We start from the raw sequence: 25873 nt of genomic DNA, 5'->3' as shown, positions 1-25873 counted from the left end.
CATTGAGTTGGTGATGCTATCTAACCATCTCATCCTCTGCCACCACCTTCTCCTTTTGCCTTCAATCCTTACTAGCATCAGGGTCTTTCCACTTAGTCAGTTCTTCACAACAGGTGACTAAAGTATTGGTTAAATACTGAAGATCCCATGTATTATCAGGTGTATGATTTTTAAATATTTTTTCCCATTTCATGTGTTGCATTTTTACTCTGGACAGTGTCTTTTGATGCACAAATTTTAAAAATGTCATGAAGTCCAGTTTGTCTTTTATCTGTCCGATATCTTTGGTGTAATATACAGGCAATTGTTGCCAAATTTAGCATCATGAAGTTTTTGCCATGTTTTCTTCTCAGAGTGTTATAGTTTTATGTCTTTGATCTATTTGGGGTTAATTTTTATATGTGGTTTTAGCTAAGGGTCCAACTTCATTCTTTTGCATGTTAATGTCCTATATTCCCAGCATCATTTGTGAAAAGACTGTCCTTTTCCACTGAAGGATCTTAGCACCATTGTCAAAAGTCATTTAATAGTATATGCAAATGTCCATTTCTAGGTTTTCTGTACTAGTTCCTATGTCTGTTTTTATGTGAATCTGACACTGTTTTGATTATTACAGCTTTGTCATAAATTTTACAGTCAAGAAGTACTGAGTCCTTCAGTTTTGTTCTTGTTAGATTATTTTGGCTGTTCAGGGTCCTTTAAAACACCTTATGAATTTCAGAATGGGTTTTTTAATTTCTGTAAAAAAGGTCTTTGGAATTTTGATAGAACAGCTTTGCATATGTAGAATGCTTTGGGTGGTATTGACACACATTTTAATTTTAATACCAAGCCTTTAAATCCATAGCCATGAGACATATTTCCACTTATTTATATCCTCTTTAATTTCTTTTAACAGTATCTGTAGTTCCATTGTACAAGTCTTTCACCTCCTTGATAAATTCTTGGTTAATTTTTCCTTTCTTCCTTCCTTTAAAAAAAAAATTATTTATTTTTGTTGTTGCTGTCATAAATGGAATTGTTTTAATTTTCTTTTCAGATCCTGTATAGAAATGCAATGACTTTATATGCTGACTTTGTATCTTGCAATTTTACTGGATTCCTGCATTAGTTCTAACAGTTTCTTTGTGGAATCTTTAGGTTTTCTACATGTAGGATCATATCGTCTTTGAATATAGATCATTTTACTTCTCCCTTTCCAGTTTGGATGCCCTTTATTTCCTTCTCTTGTCTAATTGCTCTTGCTAGGATTTCCAGTACTGTGTTGAAGGGAATTGGGCATACTTTCCTTGTTCCTTATCCTAGAGGAAAAGCTTTCAGTTTTTCATCCTTGAGTATGGTGTTCACTGTGGGTTTCTTGTGTGGCTTTTATGTGTTAACATAGTTTCCTTTTGCTTCTAGTATGCTGAATTGAATGTTGTGAAAGGGTATTCGATTTTGTCCAATGCTTTTTCTGCATCAACTGACAAGATATGTGACTTTTTCTTCCTTTTTTTTGTTAATGTACCATATTACAGACTGATTTTCCTATGTAGAATTTAAGGAATAACTACCACTTAATTATGTATAACTCTTTTAATATCCTATTGAATTTGATTTGCTATTATTTTGTTAAGAATTTTTGCATAAACATAAGGGATGTTGATTTATAGTTTTCATTTTTTGTAGTATCTTTGGCTTTAAGGTAATGCAGGCCTCATAGAATGAATCAGGAGGCATTCCCTTTGCTTCTGTTCTAGGAAAGAGACTGCAAAGAATCGGTATAATTTCTTTCTTAAATGTTCGGTAGATTTCACCAGTGAACTCATCTGGGCCTGGTGCTTCCTCCTTTTCAACTTGCTAGAGAAGTTTGAGAAGGATCGACAGGATTTCTTTACATGTTTGGTGGAATTCACCAGCAAAGGCATCAGGTCCAGTGCTTTGTTTCATAGGGAGGTTTCTTATTATTGATTCCATCTCCTTCTTTGTCTCTTATAACTTTTCTTGGCTTAAATTTATTTTGTCTGATATTGAAAGGGTCACCTGCTCTTCTTTGGTTACTGTTTGCATGGAATATCTTTTCTTATCCTTTTATTTTCAACCTGTTTGTGTCTTTGGGTTTAAAGTGAACTTCTGCGGATAGCCTGTATTGAATTGACCACAGAGTTCCTTAGGTTTTAAAGTTAATATAAAAGGAACATTTTTCATCCTCACTAAGAACTTTATTGAACAATGTAGTACCTTCTGCCATTTTTCAGGCAACTTCCTAATTCCATTTTCCCAAGTTTTTATCTTTTAAAAGTTGCCTTTTAAATTCTTCCATGGAGTTGAAATTTTTTCCTTTAAGAGAATTTTGTAAAGACTGAAATGAATGGAAATCCAAGAGTGGAATGTCTGGTGGATACAGTGAATGATTGGAACTTCCCAGTCTGTAACAGTTTTTGCCTGGTCGTCAAAGAAACATGCAGTCTTGCTTATCCTGATGGAAGGCTGTGACTTTTCTCTTGACTAATTTTGGACTGATTTTTGTTGAGTGCCACTTTCAGTTGGTCTAATTGGGAGCAGTACTTGTTGGAATTTATTCTTTGTTTTTTCTGGAAGGAGCTCATGATAAATGACCACCTTCTCATCCCGCCATATACCCAACATTACTTTCTTTGGATGAAGACAGCCTTTGGTGTAGTTGGTGGTGGTTCATTTCACTAGCCCTATGATCTCTTTCATTACACATTATTGTACAATATCTACTTTTCATTGCTTGTCATAATTTGTTTTAAAAATGAAACATTTTTGTTACGTTTAAGAATCACCTGCGGGGGAAGTATGGTCAAGAAGGTTCTTTTCACTTAACTAATGTGGAGCCCAAACATCAAAGCAATTAACATAACCCAGCTGGTGCGAATGATTTTCAACACTTGATTTGGATATTTTGAGTACATCGGCTATCTACTGCATGGTATAATGTTCAGTTCAGTTTAGTCGCTCAGTCGTGTCCTACTCTTTGCGACCCCATGAATCAATGTTGCTTGGTCTCAATTAATATCTCTGATTGGTAACAACTTCAACCGGTCTGCCTGACCTTGGAGCATCGCTCAGTGAGAAATGTCCAGTATGAAATGTCACCACTTTTGACACGTTTGATTGGTCACAGTGTGGTCTCCATACACTGAACAAATCTTTTGCTTTTCAATTGCATTTTTATCTTTCTTGAAATAATAAAGCATAGTATGCTAAAAATGTTGCTTTTCTTCCATCTTAAATATTAAAATGGCTACACAAAAATTCACCAATTTTGATGTTTTATTAAAAATGCATGCTGACATGACACAGTCACAATACGGTCTAACAAAATTGTTTCAAATGCTGTTAAACACAACTAAGCAGTGCTGGAGCCATCTCACGGGAAACAGTGAATGGCCCTTTGGCCAGCCCGAGAGTTGGATCATGTGTTCTTATCCATTCTGCCAGTCTCTGTCTTTGGAGAGTTGTTACTGATAAGGAATCCTGTGCTTTTGCCATTTTGCCGTTTTCTTTATGCCTTATAGCTCTTTTTGATCCCTCATTTCCTACATTACTGTCTTTTCTTGCATTTAATTGATTTCTCTTTGTGTGTGTTCTATTGCTGTTTTCACAATTAGCATCCTAACACAAAATACTGATTTGCATCTATACCAGCTTAAGTTTAATAACACGTAAACTCTGTTCCTTTTACTTCCATCCCCACTCCTTTTGGTTTTTGATGTAATAAAAAGACATCTTTATAACTGTGTGCCTCAAAACATAAACTAATAATTCCTTTCGTTGCATTAATCTCTTAAATTGTGTAGAAAACACATGTGGAGTGAGAAACTAAAGTTACAGTAATACTTTTAGATTAATAACTTAAGAATATATATATTAGTCTTTTAAATCAGGATGAAACAAAAAATGCCGTTAGAAACCATTGTTACAATAATGTTAGATTTTATAACTGCCCATGTATTTACCTAGTGAGATCTTTATATCTCTGTACGGCTTTGCGTTACTGTCTAGGGTTCTTTTATTCCCCCTGCAGGACTCTCTTGAATGGGGGCTTCCCTGGTGGCTCAGGTAAAGAATCTGCCTGCCAATGCAGGAGACACAGGTTCAGTCCCTGAGTGAGGAAGATCCCCTGGAGGAGATGGCAACCTACTCCGATATTCTTGCCTGGGAAATCTCATGGACAGAGGAGTCTGGTGGGCTTAGCAACTAAACAACTCTCTTGAACATTCCTTACTGGGCAGGACTTAGTGGTAACAACCTCCCTCAACTTTTGTTTATCTGGGAATGTCTTATTTCTCACTTCCTCTTGAAGGAGTCTTGCTGGATTTAGGATTGTTAGTTGACAGTTCTTCATCTTCTAGCCCTTTGAATATACAGACCCATGTCCTCTGACCTTCAGAGTTTCTGGTGGAGAGATCTGTTGATAATCTTACTGAAGATCTTTGTATATAACAAGTCACTTCTCTCTCGCTGTTTTCAAGAGTCTCACTTTGGCTTTGTGTGAGTTTGATTATGACATGTCCTGGTGTCAGTCTGTCTGAGTTCATCTTACGTGGAGTTGGTTGAGTTTCCTGGGTACTTATGTTCATATCGTTCATCAGATTTGGAAAGGTCATTCATTATGTCCCTGTTTGTTCTCTTTGCCTCCCCCCTCTCTCTTCTTCTGGGACTCCATTGGTGTGTCTGTTGGCTTGTTGAGTGGTGTCCCACAGCTACCTGAGGCTCCGTTTACTTTTCTCAACCTCCTTCCCGGCCTTGCTAATTTCCATTGTTCTGTCTTCACGTTCACTAACTCTTTCTTCTGCCTTCTCAGATCTACTTTTGAATCCCTTTGCTACTAAGTTGCTTCAGTCGTGTCTGACTCTGTGCGACCCCAGAGATGGCAGCCCACCAGGCTCCCCTGTCCCTGGAATTCTCCAGGCAAGAACACTGGAGTGGGTTGCCATTTCCTTCTCCACTGAATCCCTTTAGTGAGTTTTAAATTTCAGTTATTATAGTTTTCAACTCCAGAATTTCTTTGTGACTTCTTTTTTCTTTATTGATGTTTCTGTTTTGTTCATAATTTTTTTTTTACACTTCATATTTTCCTTAGTTCTTTGAGCATCTTTAAGACAGTTGTGTTAAAGTCTTTATTCATTTACCATCGAGTCTTTTTCAAGGATTATTTCTGTAGACATGCTTTTTCCTGTGCAGGATGTATACTTTCCTATTCCCCCCCCCCCTTTTTTTTGGTGATTTTTGTTGTTATTGTTGAACACTGAACCTTTTTAATCTTACTAACATAAACCTAGAAATCGTAGTCTCCTTCCTTCTCAGTATTTGTTTTTTGTTGTTGTTGTTCTTGTGGGGTTGTTATTTTTATTTTGGATTGATGTCTCTGTGCAGAGGATCAGCCTGAGATATAAACTTAGGTTCTCAGGTCTTTTCTGAGCCTATTCCTTTTTCCAAGGCACATTTAGTCACTTTATAATTTCCTCTGCATATGCAGTTGTTTTTGAATGTCCTAGTTTAAAATTTTTCCCCAAAGAGGAAAACACTTTGGTAGGGATAAGAAGGCGCCAGTCCTTTCAATCCCTTGGAAGTCATTTTCGCCAGGTGGGCAGGTGCAGCAGGCTGCCTGTCTCAGCTCCTCTGATCAGAAGCAGCAGTCAGAGCGCCACTCCCAGTTTTCAGAGAGCAGCCTACCCTGCTTCCTGCGGATGCTTCAGGGCACGTGCACAGCTGCCCCCAGGCCCTGGAGTGGGGGTTGGGTGGTGCTTCTGTGCTAAGAGCTGAGAGCAGTTACCCTCTAGTCCTTCAATACACTGCAGACTTCCAGAATAGTCATATTGGACATGTTCTGCCAGTGTGGCTGTCTTCCAGGTGAGAAAGGGGCCCCTGGTGCTGCCTGCCCTACCATCCTTCCAGATTGTCTCCAGTGGTTACCTTAGGGAAGAAGTTTTAAGCTTTGAGCCCTTCGTGGGATTTTTAAAAACTTAAAATCTTAAAGAGCCTTGAGGGACAAAGGGCTCATTGTGGAACCACATCCTTAATTGTTCAGACAGTCTCTGAAACTGGCTCATAAATAACAGGCAAATGTGACAACATGAAATTCAGTCATTTTACTGTATGCATGTTCTTCCTTACCTGCAGGATAAGGGAAAACTACTGGAAGATTGTCGGCTACAGAAAGTTGATCTCATAGCTCAGGTGAAACAACTTCAAGAAAAACTGAACCATCTGGTGTGTTCCATGAGTTTCCAAAACATCGAGATGGAGGACTTTAAATATCAGCAGGCATTGGCATCTCCATGTGCTTTAGAAGATGGTTTGAGTGATGGTTCTGATAACAGTGAAGAAACTGACAAATCACCTCCTATTGATACATTTAACATCATACGGGATCTAGCTGAGGTCACTGGAAATTCAGATTCATTGATAAGAAATGAGCCAGATGCTCCCACGGGAGAGCCAGTCACTTTGCAGGACAGGTCACTCTGCTTGCAGGGCCGCTTGCGTGGGTGCTCCCAGGGGTCCAAGCCCTTGAAGAATGTGCTCAGGACGATGGACCTGTCCCCTTGGAGCTCCCCTGAGGTTGTCAGGGAGGACTCAACCCTTGAGCCCCCGCCCAGCCTGCCCCTGACACCCTGCTCAGATGCCCTGAGCCTGCACAGCCTGGACACCTCGCTTTGGGATGGGACAAGCACCCACCTGCTCCAGGCTGACCCGTCGGGGCGGCTTTGTTACCCAGGCGAGTCAGCTGCAGGAACAGCCCCTAAGTGGGTGGGGTCTCCATTGGCTGCAGACGGCGCTCCCTCCGCGGACCACCATGCTCAGCGGGTGCCTGTGGTAAGTCCTGATCTGGGTCCATGTGCTGAAGGCCAGTTTGTTCACACTGGGCTGTCTCCATGGCCGGTGGAGTCACAGCTGCAGCCATTGTTGGCTCACCTCTTGATGTGGCCATCTGGCCAGGCGTGGGTGAGCACTCGGCACTCCCTTGGTGAGCAGTGTAGGGACGGTCAGCGTTCTGCAGGACGGACCCAAATCTATAATAGGAACATCCAGAGCACTTGGGTTGTTTTTAACAGTACATGAAATGCAATAGTCTTACTCAGATCCACTCCATGCCTGAGTTGGCTAAGTCACACTGGCTTTGGGAAGTGTCGTCACAAACCCATCTTCATGCGTGGTCTGCATATCGGCTCTTAGTCTAGAATATGTTTTTTAGGTTTATTTTCAATTGTATTTCATGTTTCATAGGCTCTACGTATAATGTAATCGGTTTCAAGGACACTTCAACATATTTTGGGGTTAGATTATATTTTATCTAACATAGTTTTGAGATTTGTATATCATGGATTAGATGAAAATTATAGGATACATGCAATTTGAAGTATCCGTGTATTACCATTCCATATCCATATGCTTCCATTTCGTATCCATATGCTACCACACATCGTGCAAAATTTAAAAAATCTGAAATACTTGCCAGTGACACCTTTAAAATATTCCTAGAGAACTGTAGATGAGTTTGATTAAAACAAACGTTATGACCTTGTGTCCACCAGCTTTGAACCCTTTTTTGTTTGAGTTCTTTGTGGGAAGGTGATAAATTCAGGTCTTAGAAAGTTTCCATCTGGCAAGTTCAATTCTGTGATATAAAACGTTATCATTTTGTGACCATTTAAAAATCTATGTGTTTGAACAGGAGAAAGATGTTGAAGATTTTATCATAACATCTCTTGATTCTCAAGAAAAGTCAAGATCACCTCCTCTCGGGTTAGAAGGAAAAAGCGATGGCAAAAGTGAGTCAGCCACAAACTTTGTTTTTACAGTTTCAGAGCATAGACTGGCCCGCGTCTCTGTCTCTCTGCATCTGTCTCTGTCTCCCCCGGGTTTGTGTTCTGTTACTTGAGGACCTGAAGCCATTTTATTCCTGAGAAGGTCACATGTATTTCGTGGGGTCCAGTCCACAGCACTGTACTCGCGTCAGGACGTCCCCCTTGGGGCAGCATCTAGTCCACAGACGTTCCTGAGGTTTTGTCCTGTTAGTGCCCTTTACAGAAACTAGCAGTGGCCAGCACCATGAATCCAGATGTCCTTTGTGGGGTGGAGACTGGAAGTCAGGCCGGGTGCCAGGCACAGAGCTCCGGCCGTGAGGATCCCTGAGGTCCTCGGCAGGCCTGTTGCCGTGTGTGAGCATGTGACAGTGTCTCTGAGGGAATTGGAAGCACAGTAATGGTGCTGCGCTCTTCCTGCAGATCAGCTCAGATCCTGTGGTCATACTGCCAGGCTTCATCTTGTTCCTTCTGAACAGCCTAGTGTCCTGGGTAGGTTCTCAAGACCTTGGAATGGTCTCTTCTCATGTTCAGATCCACTTAGCCTCTATCGATGGTTCTTGGTGGTCCTGCCTGTATCGTCAGCAGTGGTCACTGCACCATGGCTCCCTGACCTCACACTTTCTTATATAATTGTTAGATTTTTATAAGTGAGTTACCGCAAGGTGTTTTGACGTTTTAATGAAGTCCTCCTTGGCTCCCGGGGTGCTTTTGATGACAGGGCAGCGATGAAGTCCGGATCAAGGCTGTGTCAGCATTCTCAGCTGGGGGCCAGCTCTTTCCAGCTGACGCTCTTGCTTCTCCCCGGCAGCAGCTGCGCGATGTAACAGTGTGAGCGGCTGCAAGGTGCATCCCCATGCAGCCTCTTGTCCACTGTCCTGAGGACACCACATTCAGCTTTCAGAAGTTCACTCTAGTGTTTGTTCCTAAATCACAGCTTCTAGTTAAAGTAACAGGTGTCTGCCTCCTGGCAACAAACCCTGCCCACATCCTGCCCTGATCCCTGCAAGCCCATCCTGCACCCTCTGCCCCATCACCAGCCAAGAGAGCCTGCACTTCGAGGACATCTGTCCAAGTGCAGCTGTGCGCTGCCCTCCACGGCCTTCCCCGTGTTGTGGATGTGGTCCTTGCCTTGGGTCAGACCCCTCGTCCTTTCTGTTCTCTTCAAGTTTCTGGAGAAAAGTGTGTGCGAGGTGCTTTTTGTACAAACGTTGACATCTTCCTGATTTGAGGCTTGGGCTTGACTGTGGACGGGCAGGCAGGCAGGTTCCTGCAGAGTTTGGAGCCCACGGTCCTGGGCCTGGATGTGGTGGGTGTAGCGCCTGGCCCCAGAGCATGTCATCCACCTGAGAACGCCTCTTACTCCCTGGGTTGTCTCCCCTGAGCTTCCTCTCTTCTGTCGTCTTCGTTCTTACTGACCACATGTTGGACCTCCTGGACTTAAAACTTTATTTTCTCTTTTTCCACATCTTTGTATTCTTGTTCTCGTATCCAAGAGAATTTTCAGAACTTTTTAAGCTTCCTACTGTTTGAATTCTGTTCTGATTTCTGATTCTTCCTTTTCCCATGAGGCTTCCATTTCCCTTCCCGAATGACACTGCCCTTGTCACTTCTCCGGGAATGTCAGTTTTTCTGATGTTTTCTGTAGGCTGCCTTGACTCTGTTTTCTTCTGACTCTGTCTCTGTTTCTCTCTGTCTTTTGCTGTGTTTGAGTGCTCCTTGGCACGTGTGAGAAGTTAGACTTCTGGGCCAGTCCAGCCCTGACTGTGCAGTGTGTTTCCAGGTGGTGGTGTGGAGTTTGCAGAACCACTGAGCCAAGATTTGGGAAGACTGGGAGCTCCCACTGCCAGCCCTGCAGCACCCCTCGTCACCCCCAGGGACTGCCGACGGCCGCTGGACGCCATGAAGGAGAAGGAAGTCCATCCAAAGCAAGTGAAGGTAGTGGCTTTGGGGAAGGGCCAGCTCAAGGGGCCTTCCCCCTGGCCGGTTAGTACCTGTACAAGCCTCAGCCCTGCTCTGACTTTGTGCCTTGTGTTGTATTTCTGGGAGGAGAGATGCTGCTGTTGGGAGGGTCATAGGGACAGTTGTCCCAGGTGGGTACCTTGCTACGCTGGAGGGGCCACGGCCATGCTTGGGGGGCTGGCGCCTCCCATAGTGCCTGTCACAGCACAGCACACACTGGGCCTGCCTGCACAGCGTCGTCATGAGTCTCAAGACAAAACTTGATGTGTGTCCTGAGTCTAGTTCAGGTGCCGGAACTCACAACCCTGTTTGGGAAGCAGGTGTGGTTCTTGTTTGTTTGGCCTTGGAGGCTTTCCTGAGACAACCTGGGGGCTCTGTGCCAGGGCACCCCCAGCTGGGCACCTGCAGAGGCAGGAGGGGCTGTGCTCTGCAGGCTCAGGAGAAACCACCCCGCTCAGGAGAAACCACCCCGCTCTGCTGCAGGCCCGTGGCTCACAGTTGTGTTTTCATCCTTCCCTGAGTCTGCACAAGGTGCTGTTCTTTGCTCTTGAGAAGGAAGATCGTTGCTCTTGGCTCATACCGCCCCAAAAGAACATGTGTTTGGCATCACATGCCACAGGCACACCCAGGATGTTGCCATATTCCCACTGCTGCTGTTCTCAGGATGGTGGGAACGACAGGGGGTCTAGTGAGTCTCTGTTCTGGAAGCCCTGTCGGTCACCCTGAGCCACCCCTCGGGCAGCTCCTGGGTCCCAGAGCTGAGTCCGTGTTGGCCTCTCACAGCTGTGCTCCAGAGGAGCTCTCGGGTCAAGCTAGTTCTCTGTAATGAGGAGAGAGGGCCACCCCATCGGCGTCCAGGGATTTAACCTGGAGGCAGAATATAAACATTTTTCCAGCTTAGCTGACACATGACAGCGTAAGGATTTACATGTCTGTGTTGCAAAATGACCACAGTAAGGTCAGTTAACGCCTCCCCTACCCTGAAAGGCAGAATTTGGGGGGAACTTTTCTCAGGTTTTCTTCTGTCTTCACTTTAGAAATCTTTTTATGGCAAAACCATTGATGTAAACTTGGCTGAATAAGTAAATATGTCACTATTCCTTTTTTTTTGTTCTTTGGCCGTGCTGGGTCTTCCTCGCTGCTGGCGAGCTTTCTCCCCCTGCAGCGCCGGGCTGGGTCTTCCTCGCTGCTGGCGAGCTTTCTCCAGCTGCAGCGAGCTGGGGCCACTGTTCGCTGTGGGGCATGGGCTGCTCTGGTGGCTTCTCGACAGCACAGGCTTCAGGCCTTCAGTCGCTGCGGCTCGTGTGCTTTAGAGTGCTAGCTCAGCAGCTGTGGGACTCGGGCTTAGTTGCTCCACGGCGTGTGGGATCTTCCCAAACCAGGGATCAAACCCATATCTCTTTCATTGCAAGGTGGATTCTTAACCAGTGGACTACCAGAGAGCCCCCACTGTCCTGTTTTATTCAGGTAGTAAGTGTCCACAAAGGAAACAATTTTGATGTTAAGTAAAATTTTCTTTGAAATTCTATTCAAAATGATACTGTTTTTATTCCTGTAAGAATTGTAATTGAGGTAATATCTTGTAGCTGTTTCTTCTTCTTTTTTTTAAATATTCCTCAACTTTTTATATGATGTAAGACCTTAAAAACACATTTCTGTTAGTATTTCCAACCCAGGAAACCTCATATGAGGATTCCTAATTTTTAAAGAAGCCATTTGGTTGTTAATGACCATGTTTTATGCTTAGGCTTTGACACTTAGTATTTGATACTTAGGAATTAGAAATGAAAGAAAGAAACAAACTCAGCAAAGCCCTTTTCGGAAGTGCTGAGGTGGTGGGAGAGAAACTCGGGAGTGGTCACCCCGAGGCAGCCTGTCCTGTCAGTCGGAGCCCAGCTTCCACGTTCCCTGCCGGCTGCCCCCGCCGTGCCTCGCTGTCCTCAGCTGGGGCCTGTGGCCCTCTCGCCCTGGGGCTGAGTCTCAGGAGCATCAGGCAGTCACAGCTCAGCCTGTCCTGAAGCTGGGGACACTGGTGAAGGTCTGGGTGGCGAGGGCAGAGGACCTCATTCGTCACCACTGTTCTTTTCCAGTGTGTTTTTCAGAACATGTGGCTCCTCCTCATGTGACCCACGGCCTGCGGGCTCCCTGTCCACTTGACCCTCCCCGGCTCCCACCCCTCCTTTCCTGTGGCTGCTGTTTGCATCCATTCTGTGTCATGTACACTGTGTTTTTAATGTGAAATTGTTTTAGGGTGTTAAAGATGACTGCTTTCAAAATAAACATATTGTGGCATCCAGCATATTTCAGTGTTTTGGCCGCATCATTAGGATTAGAGGAAAACCTGTTTCTGTTATAGTTGAGTGACTAATTGTTCTCTGTCACAGGCCTCCAAGTTGCCCTTTTTGCATTTCCCTAAGGTGCCCTTGTGGAGCCTGTGTGTGCGTGGCCTGGGCTCGGTCCTGGTGCCCAGACGCGATGTCTCTGTAGCCCCAGCTTCTAGGAGGACGGCCCTGGGTGGGGGCTGCTGCCTTCTGCTCTCAGCTTCTGTGGATAGGACAGATAGCTTGCAGGTGTGTCCCATGTCCCATGGCTCTGTAACCACCGCTCCAAATCCCAGTGGTGTGGAAGACCCTTCCTGTGCTCACAGACCCCGTGGTGGGGACTCTGGCTGACCTGGGGCATGGAAGGGCTGCAGTAGTCAGTGGTCGGCCTGGTACTGTCTGCAGGTGCCTTGCCGAAGCACGGGTGATTGTGTGGCCCTCAGGTCTTCCTCCTGGAGGGCAGCTTGGGTCCCAGAGAGCCATGGAGCCACCTGGCATCTTGCTGACCTGGCTGTGGATTTCTCTCTAATGAGTGTCCACCTGAGGGAGCAGGTGGGACACTGGATTGTAGGGTCTCTCTTGGAGCAGCTCACATGGAAATTCACTTGTCTCTGACGGTGGTGGTGGTTATTGTTCAGTCGCTGAATCGTGTCTGACTCTTTGCAACCCCATGGACTGCAGCTCGCTAGGCTTCCCTGTCCTTCACCATCTCTCAGAGCTTGTTCAAACTCATGTCCATTGAACCAGTGATGCCATCCAACCATCTCATTCTCTGTCACCCCTTTCTCCTCCTGCCTTTAATCTGTCCCAGCATCAGGGTCTTTTCCAATGAGTCAGCTCTTCGTGTCAGGTGGCCAAAGTATTGGAGCTTCATCTTGAGCATCAGTCCTTCCAATGAACATTCACGGTTGATTTCCTTTAGGATTGACTAGTTTGATCTCCTTGCTGTCCAAGGGACTCTCTAGAGTCTTCTCCAGCACCGTAATTCGAAAGCATCAATTCTTTGGCACTCTGCCTTCTTTATGGTCCAACTCTCAAATCCGTATATGATTATTTACAGACCTTTGTTGGCAAAATGATGTCTCTGCTTTTTAATATGCTGTCTAGGTTTGTGATAGCTTTTCTTCCAAGGAACAAGTGTCTTTTAATTTCATGGCTACATAAGAAAGCTGAGTGCTAAAAAAATCAATGCTTTTGAATTGTGGTGTTGGAGAATACTCTTGAGAGTCCCTTGGACTGCAAGGAAATCAAACCAGTCAATCCTAAAGGAAATCAGTCCTGCATATTCATTGGAAGGACTAATGCTGAAGCTGAACCTCCAGTCCTTTGGCCACCTGATGGGAAGAACTGACTCATTAAAAAAGACCCTGATGCTGGGAAAGATTGAAGGCAGGAGAAGGGGACCACAGAGGATGAGATGGTTGGATGGCATCACCAACTCAATGGACATGAGTTTGAGCAAGCTCCAGGAGTTGGTGATGGACAGAAAAGCCTGGTGTGCTACAATCCATGGGGTCACAAAGAGTCAGACAGGACTGAGCGACTCAACTGAACTGATAGTCACTGTTTGCACTGATTTGGGAGCTGAAAAAAATAAAATCTGTCACTGTTTGCACTTTCCCCCCATCTATTTGCCATGAAGTGACGGGACCAGATGCCATGATCTTAGTTTTTTGAATGTTGAATTTTAAGCCAGCTTTTGCACTTCTTTCACTTTCATCAAGAGGCTCTTTAGTTCTTCGCTTTCTGCCGTAAGGGTGGTGTCATCTGCATATCTGAAGTTATTGTTATTTCTTCCTGCAATCTTGATTTCAGCTTGAGCTTCATCCAGCCTGACATTTCTTATGATGTACTCTGCATGTAAGTTAAATAAGCAGGGTGACAGTATACAGCCTTGACATACTCGTTTCCCTATTTGGAAACAGTCCGTTGTTCCATGTCCAGTTCTGTTGCTTCTTGACCTGCATACAGGTTTCTCAGGAGGCAGGTAAGGTGGTCTGGTATTGCCATCTCTTGAAGAATTTTCCACAGTTTGTTGTGATCCACACAAAGGCTTTAGCTTATCAATTAAGTAGATGTTTTTCTGGAATTCTCTTGCTTTTTCTATGATCCAGTGAATGTTTGCAAGTTGATCTCTGGTTCCTCTGCCTTTTCCTCTGACTGTTACAGGAGGAAAGTTTGGTCAGAGCAGTGGACTCTGTTCAAAGGCTGTGGGGCAGTCTGGTGAGCCTTCATGGGTGACAGTAATGGTGAGAGGCTTCACACCTCCTTTCCTTCTTTCTGAAATGTTTGTCTGTTTCAGGCTTTGCTGCAGATGGTGTGTGATGAGAGCCACCACATCCTGGCCCTGTCCGAATACCGAGGACCCCCCCACATCCTGAGCAGGAGCGAGCCCAGCGCCCCCCTCGAGTGCCTTCCAATGGGGGGCCAGGGCCTGCTAGAGGCAGTGCCTGCTCCCAGGGAGCATCCCACCCCAGGATCCCAGAAGGGAGAGAAGGTACAGGCCTTCAAGGTAAAGAAGAGAAGCAGGGGCATGGACCAGTCAAGAAATGGGAGTAAAGGGACAAGAGGCAGGTCAGCGATAGGCGGGGAAGCCGTGCCTGGTCAGCCACTCTCTCTCTCGCATCCTGTGGGCTCTAGCCCCATGTCAGCACCTTCCTGACCCTGTTCAGGCAGGAGAGGCTGGGGGAAGAGGTGCGACAGCTCGTGATGGAGATGGGTGTGGGGGCGAGGTCTATGACCACAGAGTCTCAGTGTCCACTCCTTGACTGAGGGGCAGCATGGAGCTGAGGGACAGAAGCTGAGTCCCCACGCACAGGGAGCCGGCTGGCCTTGGAGTGTGGCTGCAGCAGTGGGCAGACCCCGAGCTTTAGGGGAAGGGGGCAGGCGGGCCCAAGCTCGCCAGAAGGCAGCCAGCCTATGCATGGTCTATACGGACACACCTGCACACACACACACACGGACCACATAGATGCACCTGCATGTGTGTGTGCACAAACACACGGCCTGGCCTCCCCTAGCCCAAGGTTTGTGTACACACACACAGACACACATGCAGACACACTCAGGGCCTGGCCTCTCCTAGCCCGGGGGCTCGTGTACACACACTCATTCGGCCTGCCCTCCCATAGTCCCGGGCTCATGTATACACAGATACACACACACACACTTCAGGGCCTGGCTTCCCCTAGCCCCAGGGCTCATGAACACACACTCGTACACAGACACACACACAGCTCAGGGCCTGGCTTCCTCTAAACCTGGGGCTCATGTACACACATACACACAGATACATACACACACTCAGGGCCTGACCTCCCCTAGCTCTGCAGCTCATGGACACACACACATATGCACGTGCATACACACTGACACTTGGCCTGGCCTCCCCTAGCCCCTGGGCTCGTTACACACACACTCTCAGGGTCCAGCCTCCCCTAGCCCTGGGGCTCTGGTATAGCAGTGGGAAGAGGTTTGCTTGCTGGCGTGCATTCCATCTCCGCCGGGGTTGAGGGGTTCTCTGACCCGAGAGGTGCTGCTTGCTCCTCCTGTCCAGGGTGCTTGAGGTCAGGCATGTGTCCCTGTCAGTCAGGTGGGTCCTGTTGAACCTGCAGGATGCATCTGTAGGAACGTGGGTTTTTTGCTTCAATATTTTAGGCATCTTCCAACGTGGGCCTGGACTGGAGGGGAGACTTCCTGCAGGCTGTACAGGGGGCCTTTGAGAAGGAGCGGGAGATGCTGAGAGTGGAGCTGTGGCCCCAGCTCTGTGGCTTGGGCCCTGGGGGCTGCGGCTCCCTGCTCGAGAGGCTGGAGAAGGTGGTTCATGAGCAGGTGAGCTGTGCCCCCACTTCCCCCGCAGCCAGTGCTGACACAGAGGGTGACAGAGTGTGCTTCAGACGTGAATTTTGGTTCCCGTGTTTCACCTGACCTCAGAGGCAGTGACTGCTCCTTTTTAATGCATGAATTTCATGAAATGGAAAACTCAATGCATTTATCTTCCTTTAGTATCTCTCTCTGTTCTGAAAATAACTGTTCTTTCCCTGAAAACAAATCAGCAATTCTAGGCAGCCCAGCCGCAGGTTATGAGCGCTGAGCCCAAGGTCAGAGGGTCAGCACTGCAAGGCCCTGGGAGTTCTGTTCCCGCCAGCCTCTCCATCTCCCTTCTTCCCCCCTGCCCCCGACCCTGGCAGATAGGGTCAGGGTGCATGGCAGGTGTTGACCTGGCCCAAAAAGTGAGACCAAGATGCTGGGGGAAGAGCCTCATGCAATCTGAGGGTCTGAATGCCACTGTGCCCACATTCACACCACACAGTCACCACAGACATCCTGTGGCAGCGATCCTAGGAGCAGGAGCTGCTCCGGCCCAGCCCCCAGCCCTTGGGAGCCCCTCTCCTGCCATGTCTGACGTCTCCCTACCCTACCCGTCTCAGGGGGACCAGCAGGAGAGGTCGTTGGAGCGCCTCTGCCTGTCAGACAGGAGCAGCCTGCTGTCGGAGATCCAGGCTCTGCGTGCCCAGCTGCGGATGACGCACCTGCAAAACCAGGAGAAGTTGCAGCAGCTGTGCACGGCGCTGACCAGCGCGGAGGCCCGCGGGAGCCGCCAGGAGCACCGGCTGCGCAGGCAGGGTGGGTGCAGGCCCGACACTCACCCGTCGGCTGGTGTGGGCGCGACGGCCAGCCCCTCATCTTCCCGGGCCACCAAGTGCGTGGTCTGCGAGGTGCCCTGGAGCTTGCACGTACACCTCTGGGCTGAGTTTGCGAGTGTTTTGCACCTCTGTTCCTGAGGTCTAAAGTTTTTTTCTTCTGGTTTCAGTGTCAGGGTGACGTCAGCCTTCTCCTTAGTGTTTGGAGAGTTCTGCACCGAAGCCATCCAGGCTAGATTCTCTAGTGGGAGGAGTGGCGGGTGGGGTGGCATTTCAGGGTGACCACGGATGGTCACACCAAGCTTTGTGCCCTAGGCAGGGTGGGCTCCAGGCAGGTCCATCTTGGCTGAACTCCAGCCTCTGTCCCTGGATGACCAAGGCCTGAACAGCACAGGGGTCAAGAGGGCACGTGCCCCCGCCCCGTTGCATTACATGACCTGCCTGGCTGGCTGGGTGGTCCCACTTGCTCGCCCCCAGTGTGTCTCTGGACGCTCAACCGGCCATGAGGTGAAGCTGGCAGTGGTGTGAGCAGAAGGCATGTGTCCTTAGTATCCTGGTGTAGTTGTAAACAACAGCTTCAGGGTCACAGAAACTTCCTGTCTCCCCCTAGCCCCCTCAAAGTGAACATACTCCATCCCTGTTAGTTACTAATGGTATGTTAAATCATTTGTTCGTTCACTTTGGACTCATGAATAATGCTATTTTAATTTGTTTAATCTTTCTTAGTTGAATTATTGGCGTATAAGGTTGAGCAGGAAAAATGTATAGCAAGCGACCTGCAGAAAACCCTGAACGAAGAGCAAGAGAAAGCAAATAATGTCCGAAAGCTGCTGGTGGCAGAGCAGAACGCTGTCAGAGACCTGAAATCTGAGCTCTGCGAGTGTCGACAGGACAATGAGCGGCTGCTCAAGTCCCTCAATGACGTGCAGAAGGAGGTCCTCCAGATGAGGTGCGGCCCTCCTGCAAGGCTCCCCCTTCTAGCCGTCCTTTCTTCAGGCTTCTGGGCAAACCTCAGTGCACGTTGCGTGGTTCTCACCACCTTCTTCCCAGCCTTGAAGTGAAAGTGGATGTCTGGAGCAGGTTCCCCCCATGTCCTGAGTGGTGTGGGGGAATGCTGCTCTGCTCCCATGGGTTGGTAGGGGGTGGGGACTGAATGCACAGCGGGGCCCGCCCGCCGGGTCCTGGGAGCCCCTGGCGCTGGCCAGCGTCCCTTTGAGAGCCCATGTCTCCCCTCAGGTCCGTGCTGGATAGTAAGGAGAGTGAGCTGCGGGCGGCACTGCAGCAGCTGGAGGGTGAGCGCGTGAAGGAGCAGGCCCTGCAGAGCCAGCTAGAGGAGGAGCGGCTGCAGCACATGCAGAGAGAGGGCCAGAGTGCCAAGACCCTGGAGGTGACGGGGATCAGGCCCTGGGGCTCGGGCTGGGGCTATGAGGGGACTCCCTGTGGGCATAGACACGTGCGGCCCCCACCACCTCCCCACAATCGCTTCTGCAAGGCCAATGCAGCTTCAAAGCCTTGTGGGCGCCCCACCCGTGGACCGAGGAGGCAGAGAGCCAGCGCCCCATGGCAGCCATGTGGCTGTGCGTCAGGGGTGTCCCCCAGGCCTGGAAGAGCTGAGCACCATGTGGGGTCCAGGGCTGCAGGTTTGAGTGGGAGGCAAATTGGGTGGTGGCCCTGTGCTCGGAAGAGCATCTCATCCAGAGTAACAAAGGTGGGTGTTTACTGCTTGTGCCCCTTCACCCAAAGGAGAGCGTCAAAAGCTCTGGCTGTGAAAACTGGCTAGATGCTGTTGCTCTTGATATTTCTCTCCTCACTGTTCCCTGATGCAGGAGTTAAGGGCGTCTTTGGAGCAGCAGTGCGCCCAGAGCAACCAGCTGTGTGTGGTGCTGAAACATGAGCAGACAGCGAAGGACAACCTGCGGCAGGAGCTGCAGATTGAGGCATCACGCTGTGAGGCGCTGCTGGCGCAGGAACGTGGCCACATGTCTGAGCTGCAGCGGAGTCTGGAGGCCGAGCGGGACCGTGCGCGCGAGCTATCAGAGGCCCTGCAGCACGAGCGCGTCCTGACGGAGCGGCTGAGCCGGCGGCCTCAGGAGAGGACTTCGCACCAGGCGCTGCTGCAGAAGCTGCGGGCCCAGGAGGAGCATGTGCGTGAGCTGGAGGTGGCACTGGAGGCTGCGCAGCAGCGCACCCTGGAGGCCGAGGCGCGCGTGCACCGCGAGGAGGTGGAGCGGGAACAGGAGGTAAGTGCGGCTCCGAAGACGCCTCCAGAGACCCTGCTCGGAACAAGGGAGAGGCCGGCGCGGGGCCAGGGACAGGTAGAGCAGGATGCATGCAAGGACGCGAGGACGGGAGCGGAGCTGAGGCCCAGCCGAGCGGACACGCAGCCGTGGAGCAGGTGGCAGAGAGACAAGGAGACGCTGGTGAGCGCGCCTGTGCTGGTCCCGGGCTGCCCCTCGGCCTGGTCACTGCAGCCTGGTGGCAAGTGGAGGCCAGGAGCTTGTGGCCTCCTACCTTGTTCCTTCCCGAGGTCGTTCGTTGTGGATCCTCAGGCCCAAGCAGTTCCATATGTCTCCGTGAATGGCACTTTGGTTTCTGTGCTAAGACCCTTGGGATCTTAGTAGGAATTGCACTGAGTCTGCAAAGTGCTCTGGGGGTGTTGTCTGCTCAACAGTGTTAGGTTTTCCCATCGCAGAAATCTGAGGGTCTCTCCATTTATTTGCTCAGTTGCTTTATTTAGGTCTTTGTTTTATCACTTCAGGTGGTAAACCTTGCATTTCTTTTATTTATTCCTAAATGTTATATTTTGATGCTGTTGTAAGTAGTGTTATTTTTTACTCCTGTTTTCAGATTGCTTGTTGCAGGCGTGTAGCAATGCAGGTTACTTCCATACTTGGATCTGGTGTCTTGCCACTTTGCTGAACTGGCCTATTAGTCCCAATATTTTTAATAGATTCTTTGGAATTTTCAACATTGAAGACCATGATTTTTGCAGAGAGGCATAGTTTTGCTTGTTCCTTTCCCACCTGGAAGCCTTCTCTCTTCTCTTTGCCTGACTGCCCTGGCCAGAACCTACAAGAGTGCTGAAGCAGGCGTGGGGGCACGGGTCCAGCCCCATTGCCGATCTCGGGGGAGCAGTCCGTCTTTTACCACTGACTACGATGGTAGTTGTTTGACTCTTGTCACTGCCCCTTATCAGAGGAAGGTCCCTTCCATTTCTAGCTTATTCAGTCTTTTCTAGTTTATTTTAATATTGAGAGTATTGGGTGTGCTCTTTCACTGTCTTTTGAGATTTACAGGTTTTGTGCTTCTGTTGTGCTTCTGAATTGATGGATTTTCATATTTTTAGCCATCCTGGCCCTCTTGGGCTGCATTCCTCTTGAATTTGTGCAGTGCTTAGCTGTTCAGTCATGTCTGACTCTCTGCAACCTTATGGATTCTAGGCAAGAATACTGGAGTGGGTTGCTATGCCCTCCTCCAGGGATCTTCCCAGCCCAGGGGTCAAAACCAGGTCTCCCACATTGCAGGTGGATTCCTTACCCTAGTGGCTTAGACAGTAAAGAATTGAGTGTATAATTCTTTCTAAATTAGTGCTGAATTCAGTTTGCTAGTATTTTGCTAAGGATTTTGCATTTATATTTATGAGCAATATTGTTCTGTAGTTTTGTTTTTTTGGTTCTGGTATCAGGAAGGTCTTGGCTGTGCAGAGTGGATTTGGAAGTGTTCCCTCTTGTATCTTTTGGATGGATCTTAATTTTAGATACATTATATGTCAACCAAAAGTATTTGTTTCTGAGGATATTATATTCTGTGTTTTCTCATGAATTCACTTTTATTTTGTTCTTTTAGAAAATATTTTTTTTAATGTTTAAAAAATTACCTTTATTATTTGTATCTTTGTGTTTTGTCAAATTCTAAGAATGCTCAAACTACTGCACAGTTACACTCATCTCACACACTAGTAAAGTAATGCTCAAAATTCTCCAAACCAGGCTTCAGCAATACGTGAACCATGAACTTCCAGATGTTCAAGCTGGTTTTAGAAAAGGCAGAGAAACCAGAGATCAAATTGCCAACATCTGCTGGATCATTGAAAAAGCAAGAGAATCCCAGAAAAACATCTATTTCTGCATTATTGACTATGCCAAAGCCTTCAGCTGTGTGGATCACAACAAACTATGGAAAATTCTTAAAGAGATGGGAATACTAGACCATCTGACCTATCTCTTGAGAAACCTGAATGCAGGTTAGGAAGCAACAGTTAGAACTGGACATGGAACAACAGACTGGTTCCAAATAGGAAAAGGAGTATGTCAAGGCTGTATATTGTCAGCCTGCTTATTTAACTTCTATGCAGAGTACATCATGAGAAACGCTGGGCTGGAAGAAGCACAAGCTGGAATCAAGATTGCCGGGAGAAATATCAATAACCTCAGATATGCAGATGACACCACCCTTATGGCAGAAAGTGAAGAGGAACTAAAAAGCTTCTTGATGAAAATGAAAGAGGAGAGTGAAAAAGTTGGCTTAAAGTTCAACATTCAGAAAACTAAGATGGCATCTGGTCCCATCACTTCATGGGAAATAGATGGGGAAACAGTGGAAACAATGTCAGACTTTATTTTTCTGGGCTCCAAAATCACTGCAGATGGTGACTTCAGCCATGAAATTAAAAGATGCTTACTCCTGGGAAGGAAAGTTATGACCAACCTAGATAGCATATTAAAAAGCAGAGATAATACTTTGCTAACAAAGGTGCCTTTAGTCAAGGCTATGGTTTTTCCAGTGGTCACGTATGGATGTGAGAGTTGGACTGTGAAGAAGGCTGAGCGCCGAAGAATTCATGCTTTTGAACTGTGGTGTTGGAGAAGACTCTTGAGAGTCCCTTGGACTGCAAAGAGATCCAACCAGTCCATCCTAAAGGAGATCAGTCCTAGGTGTTCATTGGAAGTACTGATGTTGAAGCTGAAACTCGAATACTTTGGCCACCTCATGTGAAGAGTTGACTCATTGGAAAAGACCCTGATGCTGGGAGGGATTGGGGTCAGGAGGAGAAGGGGATGACAGAAGATGAGATGGCTGGATGGCATCACCGACTTGATGGACATGAGTTTGAGTGAACTCCGGGAGTTGGTGATGGACAGGGAGGCCTGGCGTGTTGCGATTCATGGGGTCGCAAAGAGTCCAACACGACTGAGCAACTGAACTGAACTGAAAAAGGTTTTAAAACGCACAAGGAAAACCAACGCCTTGGTCTTTTTAGTGGTTAGCCTGCCATTAAATGGTCTAAAAATAAATACTAGTGAGATATTCACACACTATTGAGTTCACTGATTTAAATTGCACAGTTCAGCAATTTTAGTATGTTCCGAAGTTGTGCAGCCATCACTCACTCGATTTTAGAACACGTTCATCTCCCAGGATGAGCCTGTGAGCAGGCACCCTAGCCCCGGCGCCCGCCGCCTGACTTTCGGCCCCTTCGGTCCATGTCAGTGCATCGCGTGGCGTGTAGCCTTCTGTGTCTGGCCCCGCCGTTGTGGTTTCCAGGTTCGTATGTGTTGTGTGAGTGATGCGCAGTGTTTCTTGCGGGGTTAGACAGCCTTGAACTTAGTCATGTTTCATCACTAGAGGTCTTGGCAGTGGAGGGGTCATCTGGGGCTGTGGCAGAGGGCAGAGCCTGGCCAGGAGGTTTCCTGACGGAGGAGCTAAAGTCACGGCCCTGGGGTGGGCTGTGGTCATTCGGGGCCCCCAGAGCGAGTTCCAGGTTTTGTGCGTGTAGGGGCTGTCTCCCCAGGAAGAGGGATTTGTCATCTTCACCTGCTTCTCAAGGGGCTTCCCAATCCTTATCCAGAGACTTTTGCTAAATCTCTTTATTTTTTCCCTTTGATTAATTTTTTTTAACATATGATAACTTAGTTACTTAAAAAAATAAATACAAAGTGTTTTCCAAGTTAAATTATTAACTGTCTTTTACAATGTACCTTGATATGTATTTTTTTTATTAAGAACTATGTTGTCATTTTGTTGTTATTTTTACTGCAGGCAGTTAACTTGATCCAGATTATGGGGTCTTTTTCTGGCCATAATGGCCCAGGCTTCTTATAGTTACTTCAGGGCCAATTTCTTTTTTTTTTTTTTTTTTAAACAAATCAGCAGGTCCCTCAGTTTTGTTCCTTTTTCCTCTTTGGAAAATCAATAAAGACTGCCGTTTCCTGAGGAGGTGATGCTGGGGAGGGATCGGGAGGTGCTGGGTAGAGAGTAGGCCCAGCCCATGTGCTGGCCTGAGTTGGGGCGGGCCAGGCCTGCACCTTCTCTGCTCGGTCCTGTCCGGTCCTGCCCGGTCCTGTCCAGTCCTGCCCGGCTGTCTTTGGTTCCCTGGAGGCCCCCTCCCTATGCCTCCTCCGTTGGGCCAGGCAGGAAGTGGCCTGGTTCCTCCACAGTGGAGGGCAGGTCACAAGGCAGGTGGCAGAGAGCCTCGTGACCCAGCCCAGCCTCTTGTTGCTGGGGCACCTGCAGAGGCAGAGGGGTGCTCCGGCTGTGGTTCCCCACTGCCATCACTCCCATATGCCTCCCATCCTGGGCCCTGTCCAGGTCCTCGAGGCCTGCCGTGCAGCTTGTCTGGGGCAGGGCCATCCTCCCCTGACTCCTCCCCCGACTCAGCATGGTGCCCAGAGTCTCTGCCTAGAGCACGTCCTGGTGGGTTCGGGCCGGGAGGGCAGCCTCCCCACTGCACCCTGGGCCCTGTCTCTTCCCTGGGCCGTGTGTGAGGTTGCTTCCTTGCCCACAGCGGGAGCTGGAGCTGCAGCGCCAGCGGGATGAGCACAAGATCCAGCAGCTGCAGCGGACCGTGCAGGAGCTGCAGGCGCGGGTGGCACTGCCAAGCGCGGAGCCAGAGCGTCTCCGAGAGCAGCAGCGGGGCCTGGAGAAGGTGCGGCAGCAGCTGCTCTGCGCCGCGGGGCTTCTCACCAGCTTCATCAACCAGACGGTGGACAGGTAAGTGGCTCAGGGCCCACCCCCTGCTGCCTAGCACCTGTGGTGCCAAGAAAATCCTGCATTTGGGGCATGCCTTTGATTGAGGTCCAGGTTTTAATGAGACAGACTCTTTCTCATCCCACATGTATGGATAAATTCGTCCACAGTGTTCTCTTGAAAGATGACCACAGGATATGGGTTTGCCATCTAACAAGACAGACGATTGGGTCTCTCCACGCCCCTTTACAAGCGCTCCCCGCCCAGAGGGTCCAGCCCAAGCCCAGGGCTCCAGGGTGGGTGGCGCCCTGTGTCTGTGCAGGGTTTGTCTTGCCTGAGGCCCTGGGGCCGCTACGCCTGGGACTGGGATGCCTCTGCCTTGTCGAGGACCTGAGACCCTGCTGTTTGGTGGGAAAGAGCATTTATTTGCCCTTTTCTGAGCACACAAAAGCTCAGCCACTATAGCCCGTCTCCTGTAATTGAGTTTAGTTATCGGAGCAGAAAAGTCTTGCTTAGAATATCTGACCATCTCTGAGTAGCCCAGAGTCCCAGCAGAGAGCAGCAGAGGGAGAAGGACACACTGAGGGAGCCTCAGAGGTCAGTGGTCAGTGGCCGGAGTTTTCTGGCTTCACAGACTGCCCACGCCCAGGCTGCACTGTATCCTGCTGCCACAGTCACTGCAGAGCACCCTGGGTGCTGTGCGGAGTACCTGCCTAGCTTTGGGTGTCTGCCACTGGGAGCCGTGTGCACCTGCTGAGTGTCTGCGTTCTTCTCCAGGACGATCAGTGATTGGACGTCGTCAAACGAGAAGGCAGTGGCGTCTTTGCTACACACGCTGGAGACACTGAAGTCTGAATTGGGCACGTCCAGCTCCTGCCGGGTGAGACCAGCTTTCTTGTTCACTGTGGCCAGTCCTGCCTACCCCCATCAGCCTGTTTTATGGTTGGCTGAGGGCACTGTCCATGGTTCCCACAGTGGCGCTGGTCTGTCCTGCTCTGTGGCTGACGGCCCTGCACTTGTGCTGTGACCCTGGGCTGAAATCGAGCTGCCCATCAGCTGTGTAGGGGGCCTTCAGGAGTCCTGACTGCTGCTATGAATTCCTGACAGAGTTCTGGGACAGATAGGACAATGTAGGCAGCAGGAGGGCTGACCCGCTACACCCACTGGCCTGGAAAGAATGAGCCTGTCCTGGGGGGCCCTTGGGGATGAGCATGCTCTTCCCACTGCCCTTCACGCGCCACCCCTGACAAAGGCTCTGTCGGAGCTGGTTGTGTTTCCTAACACGCTTCCTGGGCTGATGCCCAAAAGAATGTGACTTGATGCCCTCTGCCCAGCCCCTTAGGCTTGCCACCAAATGCAAATATCTTTAAAGTTAAAATCCCTGGAAATAGCCAGCAATGCAAGCCACGAGTAGCATGCATGCCTTTTAACTAAACACTCTCAGACGCTGATCTTGTTTTCTCCTGAAGAAGAAAACAGCGGCGGAGCTGCAGATCCAGCTGGTGGACGTCCTGCTGAAGGACAACGAGTCGCTGAGCAGAGCACTCAGCACAGTGACGCGGGAGAAGGCAGAGCTGTGCAAGGCCTTATCACGGCTGGAGAGGACACACCGGGCCCCGAGGACCTTGCAGGAGGGCTGCACTCGCAAGGTACGCGCCAGGGGCCCCCGAGGCCTCGGCAGCCCAGCACGCTGGCTCTGTGCGCAGACAGTGATGCATGAACACCCACGTGACCCTCCTCAGGAGATGGCGTCTGGTACCTGCTCATGAAAAGAAATTTCGACCAAGAATTGAATAATCTGATGAATTTGATTAGAGTTTTATTTGACTTTAGTGAAAATAATAGATAATTTTCCTGGTTGTGTCATTTGATAGACACTTTCTCAGGAATGCCTTGTTTTTTTTTCTTTTTTATATTTAGGTTCCCTGTGGGCAATTTGCTTTTATTACTTTTTTTTTTAAAAAAAAAAACAATGGAAATGTTTCCAAATTATTTTAAAATTTACCTTCAGTTAACTCTGCCTTAGTAGTGTGATGGACGTCTCTAAGTGGGATCATGAGGCTGGGGCCTTTGAGGGGACGTTCGCTTCTTCTGGAAAGCACTGGAGGTCCATCAGGTGGAGTATCCACAGCTCAGTCCCATCCATTATTGAGCGGCTCTACCT

At 48.5% G+C, this 25873-nt stretch overlaps 1 protein-coding gene across 4 annotated transcripts in view; it reads left to right on the top strand.

Annotated features, from left to right (window-relative positions):
* Positions 1 to 25873, top strand: part of PCNT (pericentrin) — a 107405-nt gene that overhangs the window by 68784 nt on the left and 12748 nt on the right. For 2 of the 4 annotated variants that reach the window (XM_040264561.1, XM_040264543.1), the window contains 12 exons: positions 6133 to 6828; positions 7688 to 7784; positions 9601 to 9755; positions 14403 to 14597; positions 15758 to 15931; positions 16531 to 16726; positions 17470 to 17692; positions 17980 to 18130; positions 18570 to 18983; positions 23528 to 23733; positions 24487 to 24589; positions 25179 to 25358. In XM_040264561.1, the coding sequence (XP_040120495.1) occupies positions 6133 to 6828; positions 7688 to 7784; positions 9601 to 9755; positions 14403 to 14597; positions 15758 to 15931; positions 16531 to 16726; positions 17470 to 17692; positions 17980 to 18130; positions 18570 to 18983; positions 23528 to 23733; positions 24487 to 24589; positions 25179 to 25358 (2790 nt within the window). Of the gene's footprint in view, positions 1 to 6132; positions 6829 to 7687; positions 7785 to 9600; positions 9756 to 14402; positions 14598 to 15757; positions 15932 to 16530; positions 16727 to 17469; positions 17693 to 17979; positions 18131 to 18569; positions 19164 to 23527; positions 23734 to 24486; positions 24590 to 25178; positions 25359 to 25873 lie in introns of all 4 variants that reach the window. The other 2 variants (XM_040264551.1, XM_040264534.1) reach the window with 2 other exon arrangements.

This window comes from Oryx dammah, unplaced genomic scaffold, assembly GCF_014754425.2.
Source record: "Oryx dammah isolate SB20612 unplaced genomic scaffold, SCBI_Odam_1.1 HiC_scaffold_2, whole genome shotgun sequence".
Taxonomy (NCBI): Eukaryota; Metazoa; Chordata; class Mammalia; order Artiodactyla; family Bovidae; genus Oryx; species Oryx dammah.
This window is presented reverse-complemented; position numbering and strand designations above follow the sequence as displayed.